We start from the raw sequence: 24,991 nt of genomic DNA, 5'->3' as shown, positions 1-24,991 counted from the left end.
GCCCCGCTGCCGCCCACAGGGCCGGCAGCCTCCCTGCCTCCTTCCCTCCTTCCCTCCCGGCACGGCTCGGCTCGGCTTGACAGAGCTGAGGGCTCCTCGTGGCCCTCACCGATCCCCCCAGGGCGTGCATCGCCACCTCCGCCTCCCCTGCCCTGTGCCTGCGCCATGGCGGCCATCCAGAACCTGCAGCTGTGGTGCAAGCAGCAGTGCGAGGGCTACCGCGATGTCAGCATCACCAACATGACCACCTCGTTCCGCGACGGCCTGGCCTTCTGCGCTATCCTGCACCGTCACCGCCCTGACCTCATGTGAGTACCTCGGGCGTCGAGGCCGGCACATGGGCCGCCCGCTTGGTGAAGCCAGGACCCGCCATTTGGGCACTCCGTGGGCGCTCGCTTGCCCCACAAGAAAAGGGGAAAGGGACAAAAAGTTGACAGAAAGGGACCCGTCCCATTGTCTTCTCCCGTTGTCTTCTCCTCGGGAGATGCTGCGGTCCTCGTGCGAGTTCTGCTGGTGCCAGCGAAAGTCTTTGAGCAGAGCTTTGCCCTCGTTGCTTTTTCCTTTTTTCCCCTTTCCTCCTTCTTCGGGGAGCTGTGGCAGGCTGTGGCTGAAAGATAAACATTTAAAGTATGTCCTTTTCTGTTGCAAAACAAGTTCAGGCACTGTTTTGGAAAATGTTTCCTTCTTCGCTGTTTGTGTTTGTTTAGGCTTGGCTTTCCCTGCTCGGCCAAATGGCAATTCCGTGGGTTATTAGTTAAGAAGCGAGCGCTGTCTGAACGAAATACAATAGGAATGCGGGCAGTTTTCTGGAGGAGCTGTGGAGAAGAGAGCTTGCATCTTCTCCCAGCCCACTCGCAGGGCCCTGGGTGCTGGGCAAGTGCCCTCATCACAGGGAGCCCCTTGTTGGTGCCTGGTAGCTGCTGCATTCCTGCAAGTTACTTGTTTTCACATCCAGAGCTCCGTCCGTGGGAGGCAGAGTGTTTTCCAGTCCTTGCTGGTTTCTTTGCTGTTGTCCCGTGGGTTTTGACCCGTCTCTGCCCAAATGTAACCTCTGGGTATGTAAATTGCCAAAGGAAGAAGAAGAAAAAAAGAAAAAAGCTATATATATTTAAAAAAAAAAAAACTAGGCAAGTTTCTCAAGGTAAGGGAGCAGCACAAAGATCGCCCAGGAGTATTGATTTAAGCATGAGGTCACTCCCAGCCAGATGTGGAGGACTGGGGTGCGTTTTCTGTGCTGTGGTTTTCCTGCTGTTTCCTGAATTCTGCCTTTGCCTTGGACTCCCAGGACAGCCTACCACTCGTGTCTGTGTGCAGAGATCTCTCTTGCAGGTGTCTTGCTTCTGGTGGAAGCCCGAGAAGATAACCTTTTGCTCTCTCTCCTCTCAGTTGAAGCGGTCAGAGCAGCCTTGGGCAGCAGGAGGTTGTGCAGGAACTTCAGGCGCACCCTTTCTGATGTCCCCTCCTTGCCGGTGCTTTGGCAGTCACCATGGTGTTGCAGTATATGGCTTCCTGGCTTGCTGTTGCATCCATGTGACTCCAGATATTCCCTTTCCTTCCTTTCATTCACAGTCCCATAAGTATGAAATACCAGGACAGAAAGGTTGGTGTGTCTGGGAGGTGCTCGTGGATGGCCTGGGACCGCTTCCTGGCTGATTCCATTGCTAGCCCATCCGGAGCATGGGTGTGAGCAGAGGCTCAGAAACTCCTCTAAGTGAGTTTAGTGAGTTGTTTATAATCCTTGAACTGTGCACCACGAGTTGTGGATAGACATATCTTAAGTAAATGCTCCTGTGCTGCAGAGAGGAAACAACCCTTGTGGCGTCTCTCTGTTCCCACTGAATTCCTCTTCTGATGGAAATCCTGCCTGACTTTATGCAGAACCTTACAGAAAGTCTTTCTGACTTGCACCAGCTCAGCAAGACTGCCTGAAGGTCAAAGAGAAGCATTTATCTGTGACCTCCCTCCTTGCTGTCAGTGGTATAATACAGGAAAACACCAGCTGCACCGGGCAAAGTCCTGCTGGAAGTAAATTATACTTTCAAGTGGTTGGTGTCCAGGGTTGCCAGGTGTCACATGTACCTCAGCTCCCGGGGCTGAATACTTGTGCAAATTCCCTGTGAATGTACAAAAATCCTTTTGGCGTTTCAGGAGCCACTGACAGGAAAGAGTGACTGGGTGCACATGTGGCTGTGACTCCTGCTTCTCAGGGGCTTGAAGTGATTTATCCTGAGCTCCTCCCCTTGCTTCTAGCAAAGATCCTAGCTGAAGATTAAAAGCATCATACAGAAAATAAAACTAGAATACAATAATTGGTGTTTGGAGAACCCGGTGTGTTTGCTGCAGCTCTTGTGGATAAATCACTTGCAGAACATGATTCAGTCACTGCAGCAGAGTTTTGCAACAGCATGTTTTCCTTCTTGGTTTACATTCTTGGACTGAGGAGTACATGGTATGGAGAGGGGATTTTTCCTTGGAGGAGTCTGAGAAATTCACAGGAAAACTTCAAGCAATTACAAAACCTGGTAATAATCATGTGCTTCTCTCGAGAGTTACATGGGTCAGAGGACAGGCTGGTGCAGGTCTCTTGCTCCTTCTCATTTTCTTGCCAAAAAACATATGGGGAATGTGATAACTCCTCTCAAACTTGCCTGATGTCAGCTTGTATGTTATCAGTGAACAGGGCAGGCTGTGTAAAATTAGAAACGCATTTCCAGCTCACTTCCCACTCACCCGAGGATGCGCAGACAGACTGGGTTCTGGGGGCGTGGAGGCACACACTGAATTACCATGGAAATTCACTTCTTTCATTCCAGCTGAAGCATGTTTGGTACCTAGTCCCAGCCGGGCACGGATACATCATCAGGCAGGTCCGAGCCCATTTTCTGGGATGAGAGCAGAGCCCTGAAGTTCCTCGTGTCAGAGAACGTGAAGCCTCACGGCAGTGTGATGTGGGCTCTGCTCTGCAGCTGCTGGCTGTGACGGTGCTGGCGGTGCGAGCTCCAGCCGGGGGTTTTGTGGTCTCAGTCCGATATGTGGGTTAGAAGCAGCGGGGGAGCCGTGCACACTCGCTCCGATATTAATGCCAGATGTCGAGGAAAGCTTTTGATTAAACTTCTTCTCTTCGTCCTGGATCCTGCTTTCCCAGCCTGCTGGCGGGTGTTTAACAGCGTTCTGGGAAGGGACCAGTTGTGAAATCCCCCTTGGCAGCCGTGCGCTGCTGGGATGCGCGTTTGGTGGCCGGCGCTGAGCAGCTGCGTGCACCCGTTCCTCCAGCCCTGTTCTTGGGGTCGCCGTCAGCTCAGCCAGACGGGACGAGGCTGTGAGCCTCTGACATGGACAGGGAGAGCTGCTTGTGGTTTCCATCTCCTCAGCAAAGGGCTGGGGCGAAGCAGAGCTGCTGCCTGCTTGGCCTCTGCGGGGCTGCAGTTTGCGTGACAGGTGGGTGGCCCTGGGGTCAGGGAGTCTCCTCTTTTATTACTCGTCCTCAGCCTCATCTTTTATTAGTTGCAGCTCGCCAGTGGGTTGAGAGGAATGTGGAGCAGGCATTGCGGAGTGGAGGAGGGGTGCGTGGGGGACATCTTCCACGTGGGGTTCCCAGCCCTGTCCCAGGTGGTTTGTACCTCCAGATAGAGCACTGCTGGAAGATCCCATTCCCAGCACAGCATGCTGGGCTCGAACCCTCTGTCTGAAGTCTGTGTGCAGGCAAAGGGTGCTTCGCTCTCTTCCAGTGATCCTCGTGACTGCACAGACCTCACTGTCTCCAGGGGAAATAGGACAGAAGTGCCTACAGACAGGAGGTTCTCTGGAACCCTCACGGCCCGCAGTCTCTGGGACTTTTTTACCTCCGTCTGCTCCAAGGTGAGGTTTCCAGCTGAGTTAGCACCTGCAGCAGCAGCAGAGGGGGAAGCACGTGTGCTTGCAAAGGAGCGTGGTGTGCTGTGAGCGCTGGGTCTGTGCAGCTGGAGCAGTGGGTGGTCACGGAGATTTCTGGGCACGGCAAATGCTCGGCCGCTTTTGGCTAAGAGAAGGACTTTCTGCAGAGCTAAAAACTTCACTTCTATTCCTTTGCTAGCAAACTCCATTCTGATTTGTTTCCAGCTCTGGAAGCGCTCTCTTGGGTGAGATTTATGTTTCTCACCTCTTCCAATTAATTCAGTTGCCTGTGTTTTCTCAGCGGAGAACTCCTACTTCTCCATTTAGTATTAGCTTTGCTTTCTTAGGATTACATTGGTCCAGAGAGCTTTGATATTCCAAGATAGGAGATGCCCCAGCTTTCAAAAGAAATACTGTATGCAAACTGCTCACCTGGCTAGCCAGGAAACAGTGATGCTGAGAGGGCAGGGAGCTCCTGAAACGACCAGGTGATCTGGCTGTTTGCACTCTCCCCGGGGAACAGAAGGGGATTTCAGATATTCACCGTCAGAGATGCAGGTTTTATGCCTCTGTTCCGTGCCACACAAGTGGGAAGCTGTACAGATGATACCACAGCAAACAGCACTCAGCAAGGTGGGAGTAAAAGGCACGGGCTGACAATAAATAGGTCACTCCGGTGTTACTGAGGCCGGCATGGATCTGCTGCAGGTACCTCCTGCGTCTGCATTTTGATGTACTGATGCAAAGCAAAGCCTGGACTCACGGCGTTGTGTTTCCAGCGCTCAGCCGGGTTTCACTGGGCTCACCGTGTGAGCGGGCACTGCTCCTGCTGTTCCCTGCTCTCCCTGGTGCTGTGTTACTGCTCTGCATGGCCGAGGAAGCCGGAGCTCCCCGGGTCTCCTGCAGGTGTTTTCCTGTGTTCAGGATGTCCGCAGGGGCAGAACCGGCAGTGAGGCAGAGGGCTGCAACCACCTCCCTCAGCTGGCTCTTACAAGAGCTGGTTTTCTTGCCTGACCCAAAACAGGATGATTACATCTGTTGTTCCACTGAAACTTTTTGTCTTGTAGTTATTTTCATCGCTCTTTCTAATCCATTGTCTCAGGGAAGGGAAGTGCCTGGGCAGGAGCACCACTTGGAGAAAAACCTCTGCGAGTCCCTTCAGATTGCGCAGGAAGGGGGATAAGATTTAAAGGTGGGATGTGCCTTGGCTTGACGTGCTTCGTGGGGGAGTTTGACCTTTGGGTCTTCGTGGTTGCTTCCTGTTCATTCTCTTGTTATCCAGCACAACAGCCACAGATGTGGGAAACGGGGGGCAGCCCAGGCTGCGGCGTGCTGGACACCCCTGGTTTTGGGTGCCTTTCTTATTTATAATGCAACGCGCTGCTTTCTCTGCGAAGCAGACAAAGGACCCAGCCTGCTCCTTGCTCTTACAAGTCATGGAAAAAGTTCCCCCGCTGCGGTGCGGATCATGTGTTTGTCTCATGAGTAGATCACCGTGAGCCGGCTTTGCCCTGGCTTTCACACCGCTACCCTTGCTCCTTTTAAAGGTGAGGCCGACAGGGGTAAAGCTGCATCGGTTATAAAGGTGCTACCTACAAAAACGCAGCGTTGGTGGTGTAGTGTTTTTTGCTTGCCAGTGAGAGTTTCCTTGCTGATAAAAGCCTCTCACTGAGCTTCGTGCCAAGAAGCACAAGGACTGTAAAGTGAAACTGCCTTATCGGCAAGGAGTTGACCCTGCGCGCTTGCCTGGGCAGGAGGAAGCAGTGCTGGAGAGCGAGGCTGGCAGCCAGCAGCCCGTTTCATATTCCCACCTTAGCAAGCGATGGTCAGTTTCACACAGGCTGGCGGTGAAGGTTTCCTCAGCAAGGCACACGCTCTGGGCGTGGGAAAAGCATGCCGTACCGGGGCTCTGCTTCCAGTGGCACAGGCTCACTCCCCCCTGTGCTTTCCTGCCTGTCTTCCACTCCCGGTTTGTGAGTTCCCAGCCTAGCCCCATGCAGAGGTGGCATTTGGGCTGGACCAGAGAGGGGAGAGCAAATCTGGGGAGGGGAGAGCAAGCCGTGGAGAGGGGAGGAGGGAAGTGATGTCCAGGGACAATAGAAAATGAAGAAGGGTTGTTGACTTTGGCTTGTAACTGCAAGCAGTAATTGTCTCTTCCTTTTCAGTTATTGGTTTAGATTACGAATCAAAAGTGACAGCCCCAGGGAAAGGAGAACGAGATTTTTACAGGCAACTTCGGTGTTATCAGTCACGGGATTGTGTTGTGGGCAAAGGTGTTTCTCGTGCAGGCTCTTGCTCCTGGTTTTGTACAGCTGTGCTAGAGAAAGAAGGAGGTTTTGAAACCAGAACTTGTGAACTGGTGTAAGCAGAAGCATCCGAGATCAGAGGGTATGGATTTATGGAGAAGCATGAGATACACACAGCGTTGGAGGTGTCCAGCCCTTCTCCGAGTTCTGTGGTCTCTCTTCGTGGAGATGACTTGGAGGAAGGGCAGAGATGGATGTGTCTGCTTGGAAAATGTTTCCAGGGAAAGAGTGTTGCAAGTCTGGCTGGCAGCCATGGGTTTCTCCTCTCGGGGTGGGAGAGAAGCGAGGCTTTTTGGAGGAAAAAACAAAACAAAACAACAAAAACACCAAAAAAACATGAGTTAGAATTTGCTCCTGGTTGTTTCAGCAAAGCCCCTGAACCTGCCCAGGTTGTTTTGGCACCGGCATGTCCTGTCCGCGGGAGGCTGCGGAAGTCAGCCCTGCAAGGGTGGATGTGCCAAAAATGTGTTGTGCTACCCGTGGGCAGATGGCTGCGCCTGCTGGGCCTCCTGGCCGCTCCTGTCCCAGGAGGAGCAGCAGGTCTGCGGCCGTCTGGAGGCTCAGACGGGATCTGCCAGGCTGCTCCCTCCGGAGCATCCCTGAAAAGGCAGGGAGGGAGGAGATGCTCTGTCCCCCAGACCAGCGGGGCTCGGAGAGGTTTGAGAAGCTGGAAGCGAAGCAGGTTGCTCAACAACACCAGCCTGAGGTTTTTCTCTTCTTTCTGTGTTTCAGAAACTTCAACTCCCTCAGTAAAGAAAATGTGTATGAGAACAACAAGTTGGTAAGTGGCTTTTAATGTTTTCTTTTGGTCTAGTCTATGGCCTGGCACCTTGCTTATGTGCTTTACCAACAGAAACCCTGCAGGTGCCGTGGCCTGACAGTGCCTTATTCAGATCCTTTGGCTTATTCTGCATGCATCCAACCTTCTCGTTTGAACAGTAATGTCCAGGCTCGCTGGCTGTTTGAAAGCACCCTCAGACTGCTCACGTTTCTTCACTGGCTGCATCGTGATGCCTGTCTTTAGTGTGTCCATTTTCCCCTGGAACTCACTGTGTCACCGTCTCTGCTGTGTACAGCTCTGCTCACTCTGCCAGCTCTTGTCTCACAGAGAGCCGCGACCCCCATGTGCTTCTTGCATCTCTGATCACCCTACATAGCACATCGCAATCTGAATGAAAGGTACTTTGGAAACGGTTGCTCATCTCAAAGCGAACGCAGGCTTTTCATGAAGGCAAAGCTTGGGATGTTATAAAGGGAGAGCTGGGCAGCCTGGTGCTTTAGAGGGGAAGGTTGCTTCCCCCCACTGCTCTGATTTTGAGCAGTGCTCGGTGCCTTGGTCAGCTAGAGCAGGAATTAGGCAGGATGGTTGATGCTCTCATGCCCCAGCCTGACCGGACCTCAGCAATGGAAATGGCGGAGGAAGGGGAGGTAGTTTTGGTAGCTGAGGGTGATGGGAAATGGTGTTGAAAGAATTGCTGTCAGCAAGGAGAAGGAGAAGGCAGCTGGCTGCAGGCAATGAGCGTGGTCTCTGCCACCCCTCTGCCTGGCTGGAAGCAGCAGCAGATGCTGGAGGTCAAGGCACAGGCACGGGCATGGTGTGTACCTGGTGCTGCAGAGGGATGGAGCAGGAGCTGGGAGGTACTGGCGCAAGAACAGAAACTCAGGGTTCTGCTTGCACCACTTCTGCCTGCTCTCAGAACAGGGGATGAGAGCTGCTGGAAGGTGGAGAGGTCCTAAAGCCTCGTCTTGCCTGGGCACATCGCTCCAGGACAAGGTTTCAATTTCTCCTGTTCTCTTCACAAAGAAAGTAGAAGCTGGACAGGCCAGCCCCTCCTGCTCTGGATTCAAGCATGGGCTTAGTGCTCCGAGGAAGGATTTTTTCTCTCCCTCTCCCCTTTGCAAAGAGAGAGGCGGCAGATTATAATGCTTCTCTTCCCCTTGGCACCGCTCCACACAGTTTTGTGGCTGCTTGGCCGGAGCTCAGGCAGCGAACAAACCACTGCAGCTTACTCTTGTCCAGACTGGAGGAACAGCATCTTCTGACACAGTGAGCTATCTGAAGTGGTGTTTCCTCCAGGAGAGCTAAAAGCTGGGATCCTGTGTGTTCCTCACCTCCGTGTGCTCCCGAATTTCTGCTGCCCTGGGGCAGCACCATCTCCCCGAGCTGGGGCTGTGGTATATGAGCAGTTACCCGGGCTGCGGGGTTCAGCCCTGCGTGTTTCCCTCTTGCAGGTGAGATTCAGGCTGAGTGTTTTTGCCTGGGAGCTTTGGTATTTGGCAGGCACGAGGGCCTCTTTGCCGTGGATGGTCATCCTGGCCAGAGTGCTGTGAAGCCCCGAGTACTGCTCCTTCCCCACGTCTGGCTGACGGTGTCTGTCCTGCTCGCAACTTTGTTTTTCTCTGGGAAATGAGCTGTACAACTGACCTCCAGTGCTTTTCCTAATGAAAAGCTTCTTTGTGCCTCTCATAAAAACAGTTGCTCCACTCTCCTATGTCAGCCTGTGTTTCCCTCCCTCCCTTTCCACTGTTTCTTAGTTTGCCCTTTATTTTGCTTTCTTTTCTTTACTGCATCTGTTCTTGGTGCCCTTTTACTGCTGGTATCCTGCTGGCCTGGCTCTGCCATGGGTGGGATTGTCCCCTCCATCTCCCCGTGGCACTGGGTTCCTGGGCTGGCCTCCCTCCTCGGACCGCTCTCCATCACAGGCTTTCTTCCTCTGGCTGCTCTCGGGATACAAGTGGTCTGATTTCTCCCAGTGCTGCTCCTCGGCTATTGTTCAGACCCTCCTTCATGCCTCACTATTCAGTAACTCTGAAAAGAGGCTGTATTACTCAACAAAAAAAATCTTGTCCAGGCTGCGACTTGCCACATGAGGTCTTTTTGCCAAGAAAGAATGTGTCACTCGTCAAGTGCCAAAAAGAAAAAGAGAAAAAAAAAAAAAGAGAGAAATTGCTGTTGGTGTCTTTTTTTGCTAAAGATTTCAAAATATGTATAAATAAGAGAGAGGTTTCTAGAGACCTTGCATCCAGTTTCTTCAGTGCTAATGTATGGTGGCGTGGTGTCGTGAGTACAGCAGGGAAGAGCTGTGCCTGGCCATATCAGATGTCCTCAAACCTCTTTGCCTCCTCTATGCAGGGTTCGCAAAACGGGAGCAGCGGTGCTTACCTCCTTTGTAAAGCCCTTGGAGCCGCACTGCTGACAAATGTCACGTTACTTCTTTAAAGGCCAGCCTGGGCAGGCAGGGAGGGCAAAGCAACTGGGCCAGGTGAGGCGGTGGGCTTGTTAATCTCCAGGAAGAGCAGTTCCCAGGAACGGGAGGACGCAGAAGGCAAAGGGGACAGACACTACATCCTCATGCTGCCCTTCGCATTGCTCACCTCGTCCTGGCCATACTGGGTGTGTGCATAGAGTAAGTACCCTCATCTTGGTGGTCCAGGCAGCTCCTCACGCTTGTTGTGTGCCCATTGCACAGGTCTGACCAACGGCACCGTGTAGCAGGAGGTGGCATGGCTCTGGGAATGCCCAGCAAGAAAACCCCACTGGTCAGACCAGTCGTGCAGCTGGTGGGATGGGGAACACTCCAAAAACCATATTAAGTATGAGGTTAGAAGACAGGCAGGTGCCAGGCTGGGCTGGCAGCCGGGATGATGCAGCCAGAGGTAACTGGCTGAGCGCGTGCGTAATGTCAGCTCGGTTACATTTTTACTGGGATACCCAATGGAAAAAAATGGTAATTATCTTGCTAAAGCATAGTGGCTGTTTGTTTCTTCTAAGCAGGAATAGTGAGCTTGTACACCAGCCCTGTTGTGTGTCTGTGCCAGAGGTCAGATGTGGAGGGTTTTAATATGTGCGAGTCTTTCTTTAACCATTTAACTGTGGGTTTCAGCAGGAGCCTTCCTTGTGTCTCTGGTCCTTGAGGTGCCGTTTTCTGTTGCTCTTTTTGAAGGTGATGCCCCAAAGGGGGAAGGAAAGGATTTTTTCCCGTAGGCGAGGATGGGAGAGGGCTGCAGAAAATCCGTAGCAAAAGTCCTATGGTGAGTTGAGCAAAGGCAAAGTTGGTTTAGGGATGTTGCTTTTTTCTTTTGTCCTCTTGCGTAGTGGCAAAACAAAGCGGCGAAAAGTGTCCTTTATCTGGCTTTGATCCTGCAGTGTCAGAGCAAAGGGCACCACAAAGAGGTATATTTGCCCCAAACACGTTACGTTAGCATGGAAGTGGTTAAGCTGGAAGGGAGTTAGGTATCAGGAATTCTTCTGCGTTATTCCTCTATTCCTGCTTTCTAGCCTGGGAGAAATGGTTTTCTTCTCAGCCCGAGGTTTCCCCTTTTTCAGATGGGGAAGAGCAGGCAGTAGGCAGGTAGCGTTAACATTTGCACGGCGCTCAGAGATAGAAGGCTGCCTGCAAACACCTACCAGCGCACCGCTAGCTGGGGAGCGCTCCAGGTTGGGCTGGAAGCCTGCACGCCAGCCTGCCAGCCCGGGCTGCCACAAACCCTTCTGCCAGGCCTCGCTCTCCGCAGCTGTGCGCATCCAGATAGAGGCAGGCTCGAGGAAGAGCAGGGGAAACCCAGGTGAGTTCCCGTGCACTGAGCTACGGCCAGCTTGCCAGGCCAGATTTTTGGCTCCCTGCCTGAGTTTCTCAACGCGGTGGCTGGAAGCCACAACTCCGTTGGTTCCTGTAAGGGCTGGATGATGTCGGAGTTAAACTGGTGCAGCTGTTCCCCAGTAGAATTATTATCTGAGTTTGCGGTGCAGTTTTGCCTGATGAGGAGCGGCTCTGCTGCCTGGGCTGGACGAGACCCCTCATTTTTTTTGTTTTCTTCCTTCCCCAGGCGTTTCAAGTGGCAGCAGAGGAGCTGGGAATCCCAGCCTTGCTGGATGCAGAGGATATGGTTGCTCTGAGGGTACCAGACAGGCTGAGCATCATCACCTATGTTTCCCAGTATTATAACTACTTCCACGGACGGTCTCCAAGTAAGTGCCACATTCCCTGGAGGGGTGGGCAAGATTGAGGCTTAATTTTGTGCTTTTTCTTGCCCATTAACAAGCAAAAGGCAAAATAGACATCATGGAGGCCTTTTGGTACCAAAACCATTTCAGTGGGGGATCTGACCTCTTCACTTACTGCAGCAGCACCAGTGCTTTTGGAAGGGCACAAGGGCTGTGCTTCATCTTTAAAGTGCCTTAGAATTTAAAATATAATCTAAAATTTATTATGGCCCAGCCAGGTAGGAGCACAGAAGGTTCACTTCTGTGGTCCACACTTCAGCTTTCCTTTCTTTTGTGCCTCCATCCCTGCCCCAGTCCTTGCCACACCAGAGGGCTGCCTTTAATATCTGAATTCTTCCCCCTCCTCCACCTCTTCACTCATTTACGTATGCTTTCTCTTTCTCTCCATAACCTCTTCCCTCCCCCACTTTGTTTTTTTATTTCTTGTTTTAAAACCCTGCTGAAACAAATTCCATCATGCTTGTGCCAAGTGGTGGGAATCTGGGTCAGTTTGGGGTCTTTCCTTCCCCCTCCCCAGCTTCTCGCCTACCACATCATCAGGCACGGCACATTTTTATACTCTCTAGTGTCCCACAAAATGCTCTGGTCGCATTCCTGTTGCTGGGGTGAATGTGTGTGTCTGAAAATGAGTCCAGCCAGGAATGTGCCCTCTGACTCCAAGCAGACTCCTAATACTATCGCCGTGCCCTTTGAATGGGCTCCAGCAGGACCATGAAATAAGCAGGACGCAGAAGGCCAGAGAGGGCGAGCAGCCAATATTTTATTGAGGTCAGGATTTTACAGAAGAGTAGAGCTGAAGCTTTGTGCCGGGCTTTGGGAGCTCAATATATGGAACTAGCAGGCAGTGAGGGCTCAGCCTGAGTTTGCTGAGTCTGGTGTCACCATTCCACTGGGCTCTGTGGTAAAAGAGCCCCGGGTGTTGATTTGGAGAGCTGGCCTTCTTGAAAGAAGACCACTAGGAACTGGGCTTCCTCTCTGCTCCCTGCAGCCTGCTCAGATATCCCCTGTATTTACTCAGAAGGGTATAATCTCTTTTCAGATGGGTGGTCATTTAGCTGGTTGCTCTTAAAACAAAGCTACGGCTCAGATAACTGCTGAATTCCCCTAAGGAGTGCAGAGACATTCAGAATAGGAAGTGACACGAAAATAACATCTCTGCGAGACAGATGAGGAGTCCTGTCTGTCGCAGTTGTACATAAAGCCTTATTTCCCTGGGAAGTCTACCTCCATTTCCCAGGACATAGGGCACTCCCGTCACCTTCAGTCAGGAGCCCAGTGCTTCTCTTTTCTCAACTTGCTGTGAATTTAGAGGGGTTGTCTTTCATCTGCAATGAAGAGAGGGTTGGGCATTTTCAGGCTTTTTGTGGTGATTCTCGTTTTGTTCACACCATCTATGTTTTGTATTTTTCCACTTTTTCATCCCCTTCTGGGGAATTTCCCTGAGAAGAAAAAAAAATAGCAGTTTCAGCTGCCAGATGATTCCTGCATATGTTGGTGAAACTCGCTTGTTGCCTCTTCCCCCTCGCTCCACTACAGAACTGCTTGTGAAGGAAGCCTGAGTCTCCTTGTATGCTTTGCAGGTTATCCACCAGGCACCCTGGATCTTCTTATATTGTAAATAACTCCTAAGCCCATGAACTTTCCTTATGTTCCCTTAGAATCTTCCCTTTTTCCTTTCTTCCAGTTGGAGGCATGGCTGGAATCAAGCGTCCTTCCTCTGAACCTCAGGAGCAGCCTGTTGGGAAGAAGGTGGTTTCAGAGCCTCCCAAGCCGGTGTCTCCAAAACTGCCTCCTGCACACCCACCAGCCAAAGCTAAGCCAAAAGAAACCTCCCCGGTCACCACAGTAAGAAATGGGTTTGGGGCTGTTCATTATACCTTTAATCTGTTCAGTGAGCTAGGGAGTATTATCCTAGTTCAAGGCTGCTAGTGATGGGGCCTCAGTCTCTAAACTTTCTGCTTATTGCTTCGGATTTAATCCAGAAATCTGATTACTGCACAGATTCAGATGGGAGTCACTGGAAAGCCGTCAGCCAGCTGGGATTCATCTAGTGGTGAACAGGCCATGGGTGTCTCAGGATATGGCTATGTTGTTCCTAGCCAGTAGATCTTGGGGATGGAGATTTCTAACAGAAGGGTTTTTGTTTTTGATAGAAAACATGGATTAATTTATCGAAAACGGTTTCAAAGCAGAACAGGGATGAAAACAGGGTGGAAAGAAGGGAAGCTGCTCTCTCACTGGGGTGATTAGCTCACGAGCTAGTTCAATTCATAGAACTTTGAACTTCAATTTCCCAATTGCAGGCAAAACACCCTGGCCCTCTGGCCATGTGGAATTAAGTCCCCTTTACACCATCCTCTTCCACTTTGTGTAAACTAGGGGTTAGCCACAGCAAGTATTTCCTGCATATCCCTTCCCTGTCCTAGCAACTGGCTGTGCATGTCAAATGCTTATCTGGGAGATTCTTAAGCTGTACACAGGCCACAGCGCTGCCCGCTCACCACTGCTTCTTCCCACAGAAAGGGGTCCTGGCAGAGAGCGGGAATATCCGCAGCAGCAGCTGTGGTATCTGCGGGAACCACGTCCACCTGGTGCAGCGCCACTTGGTTGATGGGAAGCTCTACCACAGGAACTGCTTCAGGTACAGCTCTTTGAAGGGGGGGCACAAACCTGTGGGTCTCAGGGGGCAGTCTGGTTCCTTTGGGACTGGAGAGAGAGGTGTGAAGCATTAATGGTGTTGGAGGACATTTCTGACAGAGTGGAGGCAGCCAGTCCCGACCTGTGCGTAAGGGAAACTCTTAGCACAGGTCTGTTTTCATCCATGCCTTTCCTACCCCAGGCCATGCTGTTAGCAGTTCCTGTTTTGGTGCCTAACGAAACGCACACAGGGTCTGCTCGCTGCCAGTGTGGTACCTTCGCCCTCCCTGCGTTGGCAGTGGAATTGTGCCTGCACTCTCAGCTGTGTGTCAATGGCCCCAGAGCTCTAGAGGATGTGTTCTGAGACTTCTTTACCCACAGGTGCAGGCAGTGTTGGAACGTGCTTCTTCCTGGAAGCTACAAAGCTGGGCCTGAGCCCGGTACGTTCATCTGTAACAGCCACCAACAGCCAGACAGTGTCCAGATCTCTGGACTCCGCAGCACCGGGAACAAACCTGAGAGCAGCCCAGCCCCTGCCACTGTCAGGCCATTCCAGAAAGCAGCAGAACCCAAGAAACTGGAGCAGGTGTTGAAGAAACCGAGCCAGGAAGGCCTCGCTAATTCAAACACGCCATCTGTTTCATCTTCTGGAAACTCTGGCTTCAAAAGTCTAAATACTCCATGGTCTTCTTCAGCTGTAAATAAATCCGATGACTGCAAAGGTACCCTGCTGGGAAATAAAACAGATCTTCGTGAAGGTACCCCATCAGATCCACTTCGGACAACCTCAAAAACAAAAACACAGCAAGCTCGAGAAAATTTTTTTCAGTCTTTAGACTCCTTCAGCAATAAAACCTCTGACACTACCAAACATGTCCCTTCTCATGGCCCTGGTAAAATTACCTCTGGCAGAACTGAAGCTGCAGCCAGTCCAGAGAATACTGAGAAGAATCAGGCACGTAACCATATTATGCAGGCTCTGGCTGGGTCAAAAATCTCTCCAAGCAGGCCAGGAAGACTCAGTTTCACTGGCTCCTCAGCATCCACTAGGTAGGTGCTATTTCCCTTTCCCTCTTTATTCCCAGGATGACTTTGGCATAACTTGGAGAAGTCTCTGCATCTTTCTTCTTTTTCCCTGACTGATGTTTCTGATGGGATTTAAAGACAAATAGAGTGACTCATTCAAATCTTTGGAACACCGTTCAGTATAAAGCTCCATCCTTTGAAAAAGGACAGACTTTCAAAACTCATTAGATTGTTCTTTTTTGCAGTGGCAACTTTTCTCCCTCCAGTTCTCAATGGCAGAGTCCAGCACCAAAAGCACAGTCCAGCAAAACGGGGTACACAGCACCAAAACAGGAAAAGATCACGGAGCCTCTGCCCAAGAGTCAGGCTGCCAGCAAACCTGTTGATTCTGTGCACAAGCCGGAGTCAAAAGGCCTCAAAGGTGAGGATGACTGGTTTGCATACAGCTCTGACAACTTTACGCCCTCCTCTTGGGCCAGCACAATGAATACGTCAGTGGCTCACATACTTCCTATCTGTACCACTACGTATGTGTTTTCTGGGTTCTGGGGATCAACACACTTCCATTTGTCCTTGTGCAACTGCTGCCTCTAGCAGGGTGAGTTTTTCTTCTCTGAGGATCTCCAGGTATTTGAAGTTGTAGTAGCTGTCATCAAGTGTTGCGATCATGATGGATTACAGAGGTTTAGGTACTCTTTCCCAGGCCGGAGGCCTTGTCATAACTTCAGGATGATTTTGTGGCCACAACTGGGGCTTACCCAGCTACCCAGCCTTCTCGTCTATTTTGAACTGAGTTTCCTCCCCAGTGACTGTCCAGTGGGCTAGGGTCTGATGTTCTGGGAGTACTCAACCACTTCCTTATGTTTTTTGGGGGGCTGAGAACAGTATCTGTGCGGAGTTTGTTGTGAGCTTGTGGTTTTTTTTGTCTTCCCTCTCCTCCACCATCCTTTGCTCTCTAAGATCTAAGCCGTTTTTGTTGTATTGCTGTCAAATATGTCTTCATTTCCGCTGTGGCTGTGTTTCTGTAGCTGCACAGGTTTTAAAACGTTTGAGTTGAAAGGGGCAAAATGCCACCAAGGTTATTTATTACCTACTGTATGTGAATCTGCCCGTGTTAAACTTGAGTTGGTGCTGGCTTGCTGCAGTAACGTGATGACATCTACCTCTGTGCATGGCTTCTCTCTTCCTCCTGAGACACAAATCTGGCTTGTGTCTTTCTATTGGATCTGATATTATCTTTCTACATCCCTTCCTTTAGAAACCATGAATGTTGGTGAAGACAAGTCTGAGAGCCCAGCAGAGTGGAGATCTCGGTTGAAGCCTGTGGCCAACAAGTAAGTTTTTTTTCAGGCAAGTGGGTCTTCATGACAAGTGAGTGGGGATGTCCATGTCTGCAGCTGTGTTTGTTGCTGCAGGTCTGTGTGCATGTTGGAGGGAAGAGCTCTTACCTTTCAGTGCTTCTTTTTTCAACTATTTGAAGGAAAAGTCAAAGGCTTTCATTTCTGGGAAGGGAGAGCACATTTCAAATGGTTGAACTCTGATTAGAAGTGTGACTGTCATGGCTGGAGATCCCAGCCCAGGATGTCCAGAGCTCTTTCTGTGGACCAGTCTGCTAGAGGGATGGTTTCCTACCTTTGTCTTTCTTCTTTGCAGAGACCAAGGTGGCTCTAAGAAGCCTACTGATAACTCTCAGGTGGGAACAGGGATCCCAACACAGAAGGAGACAAAGCCAAGTCCGTTAGTTGTGCCATCAGCAAAGCAGGACTCCGGTATGAAGGATATAAGCTTTGCCTTTGTTTTGCTGGTCAGGCAGGGGACAGGCATTAGTGCTGCAAGGCACAGAGTGAGAAACATGCTGGTGGAGATGGTGCCTTGTTTGCAGGGATTCTTGCTCTCTCTAAACCTGCTTTGGCCCTGCAGTGCCTTTATTTGCAGAGCTGTTATTCCCCAAGGAGAGGGTCTTGGTCCTCACAGTGTGCCCCTCTTCTGCAAGAGAGCTAGCAAGATTTCACTTACTCTCTCTTGAACAAATAAGTATTGCTGAGAAATCTTGATGATGGTTCCTGACCTTTCCTTCTTCTCCTCCACCCTTCTCTCATACTGTGGCCTTGTGACTGGTGGTTTCTCTCTGTTTTCTTCAGACTCATGCTCCTCAGTGTCATCAAGAGAGGAGTGCTAGGACTAGAAATGAAGGCAGCTAGTGATGAATGCCAGAGACTCTGGGCAATACAGGGATTTTTGTGAGACAAGGCATGAAATTTCTTACCCAAGACCTGTCTATGCTTCCTAATTCAGCTTCATCTGGTGGAGTCGTTAAGAAGAAGTTGATCCCCAGCTCAGATCTTATCAGGAGCTGTCAGAATTCAAAGCAAGGCTGGGAAGACCATGGGGGTTCTGTCAAGAAGAAGGAAGAGGGCAACCACCAGTTGAATCAAAGCACTACCACATGTAAGATCTCTTCTGCCTGCCTAAAGCCACTCTCTCCTCTGCACTGTCGGGGATGGCCTGAGTGGTCAGTGTGGGAGGCACGTCCCAGAGTTTTCTGTGGCTGTTGTCATGGGGGAAAAATGCGTGTCATTAATTTTTATTAACCATCTTGGGCTAACCAGGAGCCAGCCAGGCCAAGGAATTCAGTGGGAAGTGAAGAAATGAAAATACGGATTTTTCAGGGTCACTGTTCTGTCATTCTTCAGGCTCAAAGCTACGAAGAGGACATCTCCTGATTTGAGGAATGGGGGTCTAGCTGATGCCTCTGTTCCTCTCCAGTTGAGTGGCTTTGGGAAATGAAAGGAATGCAGAGAATTGTCAGCAAGAGACTCCAGCTGGCGGAACACACTGAAGCTCCAGCCAAGGCTGCTGCTTCTTGGACATTCAAAGATGTCCCAGCCAGTTCTGACCAGCTTGTCCCTGCTCCTAATCCAGTTTCTTATTCTTGTCTGTTCAACCTCGATGTCACTGTGTACCTCTTCTTTTTTGCCCAGTTGTCCTTGCTACTTTCCCTCTTACATATCCTACCACAATGAAATTTCACGGACCTAACCTGATGTTTGCTGCTGTTCTGTGTGCTCAGCTTGTGTGTTTTCCCCTTTCCTTACCCTGTCTGGCTCTGTCTTATCTGTTTGAACTAGAAGATCCTCAGAGCAGGGCTCAGCTCTGACTCTGATGTTTGTCTTGGAGCAAGTAGGATGGGTCCCCATGGCTTGGTGGTCTCATGCTTTACTTCTTAGCTGGCTACAGCACTGTCCTTAGCCTTCAGGTCTGACAGCTGAGAAGCATTCAAATGGCAATTACGTTGTCTGTTTTAGCAAGCCTCTATTGCCATCATTTTCCCCAAACTTTCCATCTCATTTTTTCTCAGACTCAGTCACGAGGCTCACCATTACATCATTCCCCAGGAAGTGAGCTGTTAAGATAACGGAGGCTGGTTTTATATCTCTTTTTAAAGCTTAGTGATTGCTGGTGGGAGTGCCTCCTGTGGGCAACTTTCCCAGCAGTTTGCCCCCAGTTTTCACATATGCAAGCCTGGTATCTGAAAGGCTGCTTCCTTGCTGCTGTCTCTAGGCAGCTTGTGGATTAAGGACAGACTTGTTGCTCCTCTGTATAGGTTTCTACCTCAGCAGAGAGCCTTTGTGAACAGTTATGCCCTTGATACTGTGTGTGTTTCACAGGACTGTAGATGATGAGCATTTCTGTAGATCATTAGTTTTCTTTGGTGTAGATAGTGTTTTCTGTTGAAAAAGGAGACTGGGTTTTTCTTGCCCCCTGTTCTATTTCCAGTTTGCCCATCTCGTGTCAAGACAGAACTTGAGGATATCAGGGGACACCAGACTTCGAGCTGGTCAGCAGAGAGTGACTTTGCTAGCTGTTCTCCAGTGACCTGGTTTTCTCATGATCAGTGATGCAGCTTTCTGCCCTGCTTAGAGATGCTGCAGAGGTCACCCAGAAGGAGCCTGGAAACGCAGCGCTGAGCTGGGAGAGGGAGGTGATGCTCAGGCAGTGGCAGGCTGCCCATGGCAGGCCAGGTCCATGTGGGAGGAACCTTTAAGAGAAGTGTGAGTTGCAGGTAGCATACGGGGCAGCAAGCCAGCTACATCCAAAGGGAAGAGTGACCTGATGGAGGCCAGCCATGCAGAGACAACACAGGTGATTACCAAATCCAGTACCCAGCATCTTTTGATCCTTTTGCATTCTTCTAGAAATCCTGTTAGAACAAGGACTGGGCAATCTGAGAGATGTCCTTGAGCTCTTCCTTGAGTTTCTCATCAGCAAGTCAGCACAGTAGCAAGAGATTCTTGGGGGGCTCCCTGGTCTGTCTGTCCTGTCTTTCTCCTTGTGTGTGCCGAGCCTGCATCACTGCTGCCTTTCTTACAGCTCTGCTCTTTTAATACTAGAGTCTTCCTTCCTATCACATCATCCACGTGTGCTTCTCTGCTCTCACTGTGGTAATTATCCAGCCCAGCCCCTCGGGTATCCGAATACCTCACACTCTTCTGTAGTTATCCTCGCAGCACAGGTGGGCAGAGGAAGCTGAGGCGCAGTGGAACAAACACATTGCTTAAGGATTGATTTTAATAGGTGTCCAGGGCTTAAATAATGCTGTGTAGCTGGGCCAAAGGGACTTCTCACCTAGGAAGTGTTTTGTGGAAGGAATTGAACCTTAGTTTCCTGAGGCCTATGCTAAGGTCCCCTAGACCATCTTTGTTTCATCAGTATTTACTGATTCTTCTTTGTACAAGAGCACTAGAGGGGCATTTTTAACTGTAACTTGATGTTTCTTGTGACAGTAACCCAATACTTCTGTTCTGTCCTTTGGAAGCTCAATAAGCAGTGCTTTTTGCCACGATAAATATATTTTAATTTTAACAAGATAACAAGTGAACACAGAAGTCACTATTCTCAGGTGCAAGCCCTCAGGCCTCACCACAGTTAGGGGACAGCCTGTGCTTAGAGGAGGCAAGCAGCACCCCGTGATCTGGGAGTATCTGAGTGTCCAGCAGCAAGGAGTAAACCAGGCTGTGATGTTTCCCAAGGACGTATCTCTCACCTTAGTCTGGGCCTGCCAATGCATGTGTATTGTCAGTGCCCTGTGTTGGGTGACACGGACTTCTTGTGCTCTCAGTGGTGTAAGCACTGTCTCACAGCACAAAATTGTTTAAAGTTTGATGTGGGGTTTATTTTTTTCCCTTCTAGATAAATCTTCTGCTCTGATTAACATTCAGAACTGTGAAGCAGTGTCCCCAACCAAGGTATGGCTGGGAAAGGGGTGTCATGGGCACAGACTGGGGTTGCTGGTTATTCTGCGGAAGTGTTTGCCCAGATACATCTCAGGTTATCTTATTTGGAGGGTTTACTTGAATTCTCAGGGAAGGGGTAAAAGGCTTTGGAGCAGAGGCAAGAAGGAGATACTGCCATTTATCTCCTGGGCAAGGGGACAGTAGAGGCTGGAATGAGACAGAGCCATAGATAACAAAATCCTGGTGGACACAGTCTGTTCCAACAAAGGAGGGGGAATGTCTGTGGACTGACAAGTGTGGGTAGATATTATCACCCTAGTGAATGTATAACAGAGCTGTAACATTGCCATGACCACCACTCTGGTGTGAACAGCCAGCTCTGCATCTCTGCTGACTTGGCCCTTCCAGGGCATGGCTCTCCAGTTGAGTTCCTTGTGTCATTTCCCATTTCTGTTGGGGCTGTGCCTTCAGGAAGCAGTCTTAGGGCACTGAGATGTATTCATTCCTACATTTGTTTTCCTAGCTGCACCCAGACTACCTCCCTGAGGAGGAAATCCAGGAGAAGGTACGTGATATCGAGAAGCAGCTGGATGAGCTGGAATCGAAAGGAGTGGATCTGGAGAAGCAGCTGCGTGGCTGCGAGGGAGGTAAAGAAAACCAGGGGGCTCTGTTTCTGTAGGAAGGTGTGAGGCTCATGTCCTACCCCTGGGCATTCTTGGCTCTGTTTCTAGGAGCTCATGCTACGTGTGAGACACCAAGTTACCAAAGGTAGCTAGTACAGCAAAATAAAGCCCTGGGAATTTGGAACCCACTCTACGCTGTATCCTAACCTATTATTTGAGCAAGGTGTTTGTGTTTATTTGGCTGAGGATCAAGGAGTTTGGGAGTCAAAGGCTGCTATTTATCTGGTGGTTGAATCCCAAGCCAGACTGGCTGTCATGGCTAGCTCCAATTCCACAGGGATTAGTGGGCATTCAGAATGGCAGAGCTGAGCCAGCCACACGGAAAATGAGCAGGGTGCCCTGTGATAGGGTGTCTGTGAGCAGCGTTCTTCTGCAGGGAGTGGTCTGCTTCCTTTCCTTTGCATCTCAGAGTACCAAAGACAAGCTGTTTTCACTTGAGGTTGCTTATGGCTCACACAAGTTATCCTGGGCTCTCCTTCAAGTGAGAGTGTGTTTGAGCCAGGAAGAACCAAACTGATGCAGCTTTTGGAGGTGTTTTGCTCTTTTGTGGTCTTTGCAGATGAGTCTGAGGATGCCCTCATGGTGGATTGGTTCAAACTCATCCATGAGAAACAGCTGCTGCTGAGACAGGAATCGGAGCTGATGTACAAGTAAGTAGAACCAGAAATTCATCTGTCTGTCCACACACTTCACTTGTGAGCAGTAAGCAGTGAAGGAGAGGAAGTGTGGCAGCCCCAGAAATGATTTGCCAACCGGTTGCATGAGGGAGGACTTTAGGAAGTCTGTGGGAGAACTGCCAGCATCCTGAGGGATGCTGGCCCATCCAGCTAATAGGCCTTTGAGCACTGAATGGACAGATGAGCCCCTAAGGTCTGTGATGAGCCTGTGGTGAGGGAAACCTTGTAAATGTGATGGGGGCAAATTTCTCACAGCCTGCCAGCTCCTGCCCAAGTGGTGGGCCATGCCGAGATGAGACTTTAGCGTGACATGAGAAAAATTCAGCCCTGGATCATGGTGGGGCATAACTCATCACTTCTGTGGTCTCTTCCAGGATGAAGCAGCAGAAGCTGGAGGAGCAGCAGTGGAACATTGAGATGGAGCTGCGACACCTCATGAACAAGCCAGGTGAGGACCAGCTACACCGAGATTTCTGCTGGTCCCTGGCTGTGCAGAGACCTACGCTCTGCGCACCAGCCCCAAGATGTCCTTCAGATCTGAATGATGCTGTCTGCCTGCCAGGGATTATGGTTTCACTGGGGAACTCTCCTGACTAAGCTGCCAGGTGTTTTCTGAGGGATGTGAGATGTACCCCTGAGTGTGAGGATAATCAAATTCAGGCCTGTGAGAGGGACTTGCTGGAGCAGGGTGAAGGCAGGAGCGCCAGTGGGGAGGTACTGACCTGTAGCTGTAAGAGGGGCCTCTCTTGTCTTGTGCAGAGGAACTGAAGACACACAGAGAGAAGGAGCGTGAGAAGGAACTGCTGGAGTCATACCTGAACACAGTCAATGATCGGAATAATATCGTGGAGTGCCTGGATGAGGACAGAATCAGGTGAGGGCCTGCGGGTGGTAGGGGATGAGCCAACACAAGGGGTGGTTTGCATTGTAATTCCTCTGCTGCCCAGGCTCTAGGGGTGGACAAGTGGCTGTAATCCAGACTTCTGTTCCACGAGAGGTGGGTGTTGACCTGTCACCAACCATCTTGTCTTAAATGCTGCTGCTTTTGCTCCCTTGGCACCTGTTAGAAACTGAAATCAGGTCTGCAGCCATGTTCAGTGCTCTCTCAGGGTAACGTTGCTCTGAGGACAAGGACTATGAAAATGTATAAAGCAGGAGCAAGAAAGGGAGAAGCTGGAGAAGGGGAGTTGGAGGCAGCATGTGAACCCCAGGAGGACTCTGGGAGCATGAAGCCACATGTTTGTTTGTCAGCTACAGCAAAAGAACAGCCACAGCCATTGTGCTGAGAGCTGGATCTTCCCCAAGTTCAAAGGAATACTGCTGCGTCAAGTAGTTGGATACGTGCCTCTGGTCGCTGAGAACAACATCCATTTCTTGCCCTCAGGGCAGCAACTCCACCTCGAAGGTTCCAGTAATGCCCAGGCTTTTGGCTCTGGCCTTGCCCAAGCCCTAGGGTGACTGTGATGTGAGCACCTCTGCAGCACCCGAGGCTACTGGTGTCTCAATCTTTATTGCTCTCCTGGGGTGTGGCGTTGCCTCACAGCAGGGTAAACTCAGAAGATTCATAGGCCAACTGGGGAAAGGCTCTGCTGCTGTAGCACTGGACCGCCATGATCTGGAAATCCCCACGCAGGCCATTGCTTTGAAGGGGGGGTGTAAAAGCAGATGTAATTTGCTAATGTCTAGGACTTTAACTGTTTTTTTCCCATCCCCTTTTTGGGCTGTGCTGTGGGGATTGATCACTTCTGACTGGGGGAAGGACCGTAGCCGTGTTTTTTTGCACGTTTTGCAGCGTCTACCACCTTGTTGTGAAACAGAGCACAGTTTTCTAATGCCATGCTCTTCCATTACAGAGAGCAAGAGGAGGACGAGATGTTGGCAAACATGATCCAGAAGTTGGGTAAGGACCTTTTCTGCTGTTAGAGAGCAGCACTGAGTTGCAGCGGGGCTGTGGGTCTCAACCTTCTTTGCATCTGCTCCCTCTCCTGCAGATGGATCTCTTGAGAACCAGGAGCCAGAGAAGAAGAAGAACAAGTTCCGTTTGTCCAAAATATGGAAGCAGAAAAATAAGAGTTAAACTCAGGAAGGATGTTCCCCGGCCCAGTGGCACAGCAAGGGCTCTGTCAAAGGGATGTTCTTTCCTCACTGCTGCTTTCCTGGAGTTGTGCAGGACTGTGATGAGGCTTCTCTCCTCTCTGATATGAAGACTGCAGGTTTGCAGACCGAAGGGACAGTGCAAGTCCCCTCTCACTGGTGTGGGGTGCAGCTTTCCCAGAAGACAGACTTTAAGAGCATTTTTTCCTTCTTTGAAGCTAGCTCAGAGCTGGCTTCAACTTTGTTGGCAGCTCGGGAGGGTAGAACTCAATTTGCACATCCACTGCTCAGGTCACTGCAGACCTGAGTGCCGGAGCATGGCACTGCATGTCACCCCGCAGTGCCCCCCTCATCTCCGCCAGGGCTGTGCCAAGGATGCTGAGCTGGTTTCTGACAGGGCAGTTCTTGCTCCCTCTCTGTGTGTGCTTTGGCACAGAGGGGTGCTATGGGGCATTAGATAGATTGAGGGCCTCCCCCTTTTTACACCAGTGCAAGCTGTAGCTGCAGGCCCCACAGCCAGGGGAAGCAGAGAGCAGAACCACCTCCTGAACTATGGGGTGGGATGTCCTAGATCCAGAGACATTTCAGCAATAGTGCTCTGTTTCCAGACCTCTCTGAGAGCTGATGTAGGCTGTTTTCTCAAAGCCATGAGGGGTTACTCACTGCTTCATTCCCTCTGTGGGGGAGATTTTTAGCTTCCTTGTTTCCCTAACTGCACAATGAAGGAGGGTCTTTGTTGCCTGTGGCCCACCATACTGAAGACAAACAGAAGTATTCTTTTAACAGCCTGATGCTAACTGGGAGCAGAAAGGGATAACTGAGTTTGTCTCACCCACCAGTTTTCTTTGTGGGATGAACATTCATCTCCTGAGTCTCTGTCCCTGGACAGCCAGCACCCTCAGGGTTTGCCATGGTTCAGCCTGAGACCAGGACAGTAGGAGCAGGACAGGATAGGTGCTGGGATGCAGGCAGTGAGTCTTTCCCCTCCATCCTCACTCCAGAGTGACTGCAGCCAGGCAGCTGCCCTGGGTGGCAATATCCTCTCTCCCCAGTCAACCTTGGCAACAGGGGTGGACATGGGCAGGGAAAGATCGGAATAATGAATGTTGCCTCAAGCGCTGGTAAAGGTGGACTCCCTTGTACTTCCTTCCTCCCTCCACGCCAGAGTACTCTGAGATTTCTCCAGGTCCTGTTCTCCAGCGGGGCCTGGGATTTTGCTGGGAGGAGGTTTGCTGCCCGCTGTGCCCTGTGGCAAAGTGGAGGCGATGCGTGCCTTACCCACGAGGTGGCAGTGGGACTCTCTGTCCGAGGCAGCCCACCCTTGGCACCGCAGGGGTGAGCTCAGTGAGGTAGGTACCAAGTGCTCGAGGGGTTTCGTGGTGCCCACAGTATGCCACGTATATGGGACACCGTGTACCTATGTATGTTTTTGTCCAATAAAGAATTGCTGGTGCAA

The 24,991-nt window shown here is 50.7% G+C and overlaps 1 protein-coding gene across 1 annotated transcript; it reads left to right on the top strand.

The window, feature by feature from the left end:
- On the top strand, positions 1-24,991 carry MICALL2 (MICAL like 2). The gene is made up of 17 exons (XM_040574593.1): positions 1-308; positions 6,912-6,960; positions 11,007-11,148; positions 12,869-13,029; positions 13,704-13,825; positions 14,203-14,871; positions 15,093-15,268; positions 16,106-16,181; positions 16,501-16,616; positions 17,143-17,295; positions 20,038-20,093; positions 20,605-20,728; positions 21,324-21,414; positions 21,816-21,889; positions 22,201-22,315; positions 23,295-23,341; positions 23,433-24,991. Exons 1-17 carry the CDS (start codon positions 166-168, stop codon positions 23,516-23,518), a joined length of 2,400 nt encoding a protein of 799 aa, XP_040430527.1. The 5' UTR covers positions 1-165; the 3' UTR covers positions 23,519-24,991.

This window comes from Cygnus olor, chromosome 15, assembly GCF_009769625.2.
Source record: "Cygnus olor isolate bCygOlo1 chromosome 15, bCygOlo1.pri.v2, whole genome shotgun sequence".
NCBI lineage: Eukaryota > Metazoa > Chordata > Aves > Anseriformes > Anatidae > Cygnus > Cygnus olor.
The sequence above is the reverse complement of the archived record's forward strand: the minus strand, read 5'-3'. Positions and strand labels throughout refer to the sequence as shown.

Bases quoted from the DNA above. Each gene is read 5' to 3' on its own strand.
- MICALL2 (XM_040574593.1), top strand. From the start codon at position 166: ATGGCGGCCATCCAGAACCTGCAGCTGTGGTGCAAGCAGCAGTGCGAG. The intron at 21,890-22,200 runs GTGAGGACCAGC...TGTCTTGTGCAG, and splicing joins ACACCTCATGAACAAGCCAG to AGGAACTGAAGACACACAGA. The intron at 22,316-23,294 runs GTGAGGGCCTGC...CTTCCATTACAG, and splicing joins CTGGATGAGGACAGAATCAG to AGAGCAAGAGGAGGACGAGA.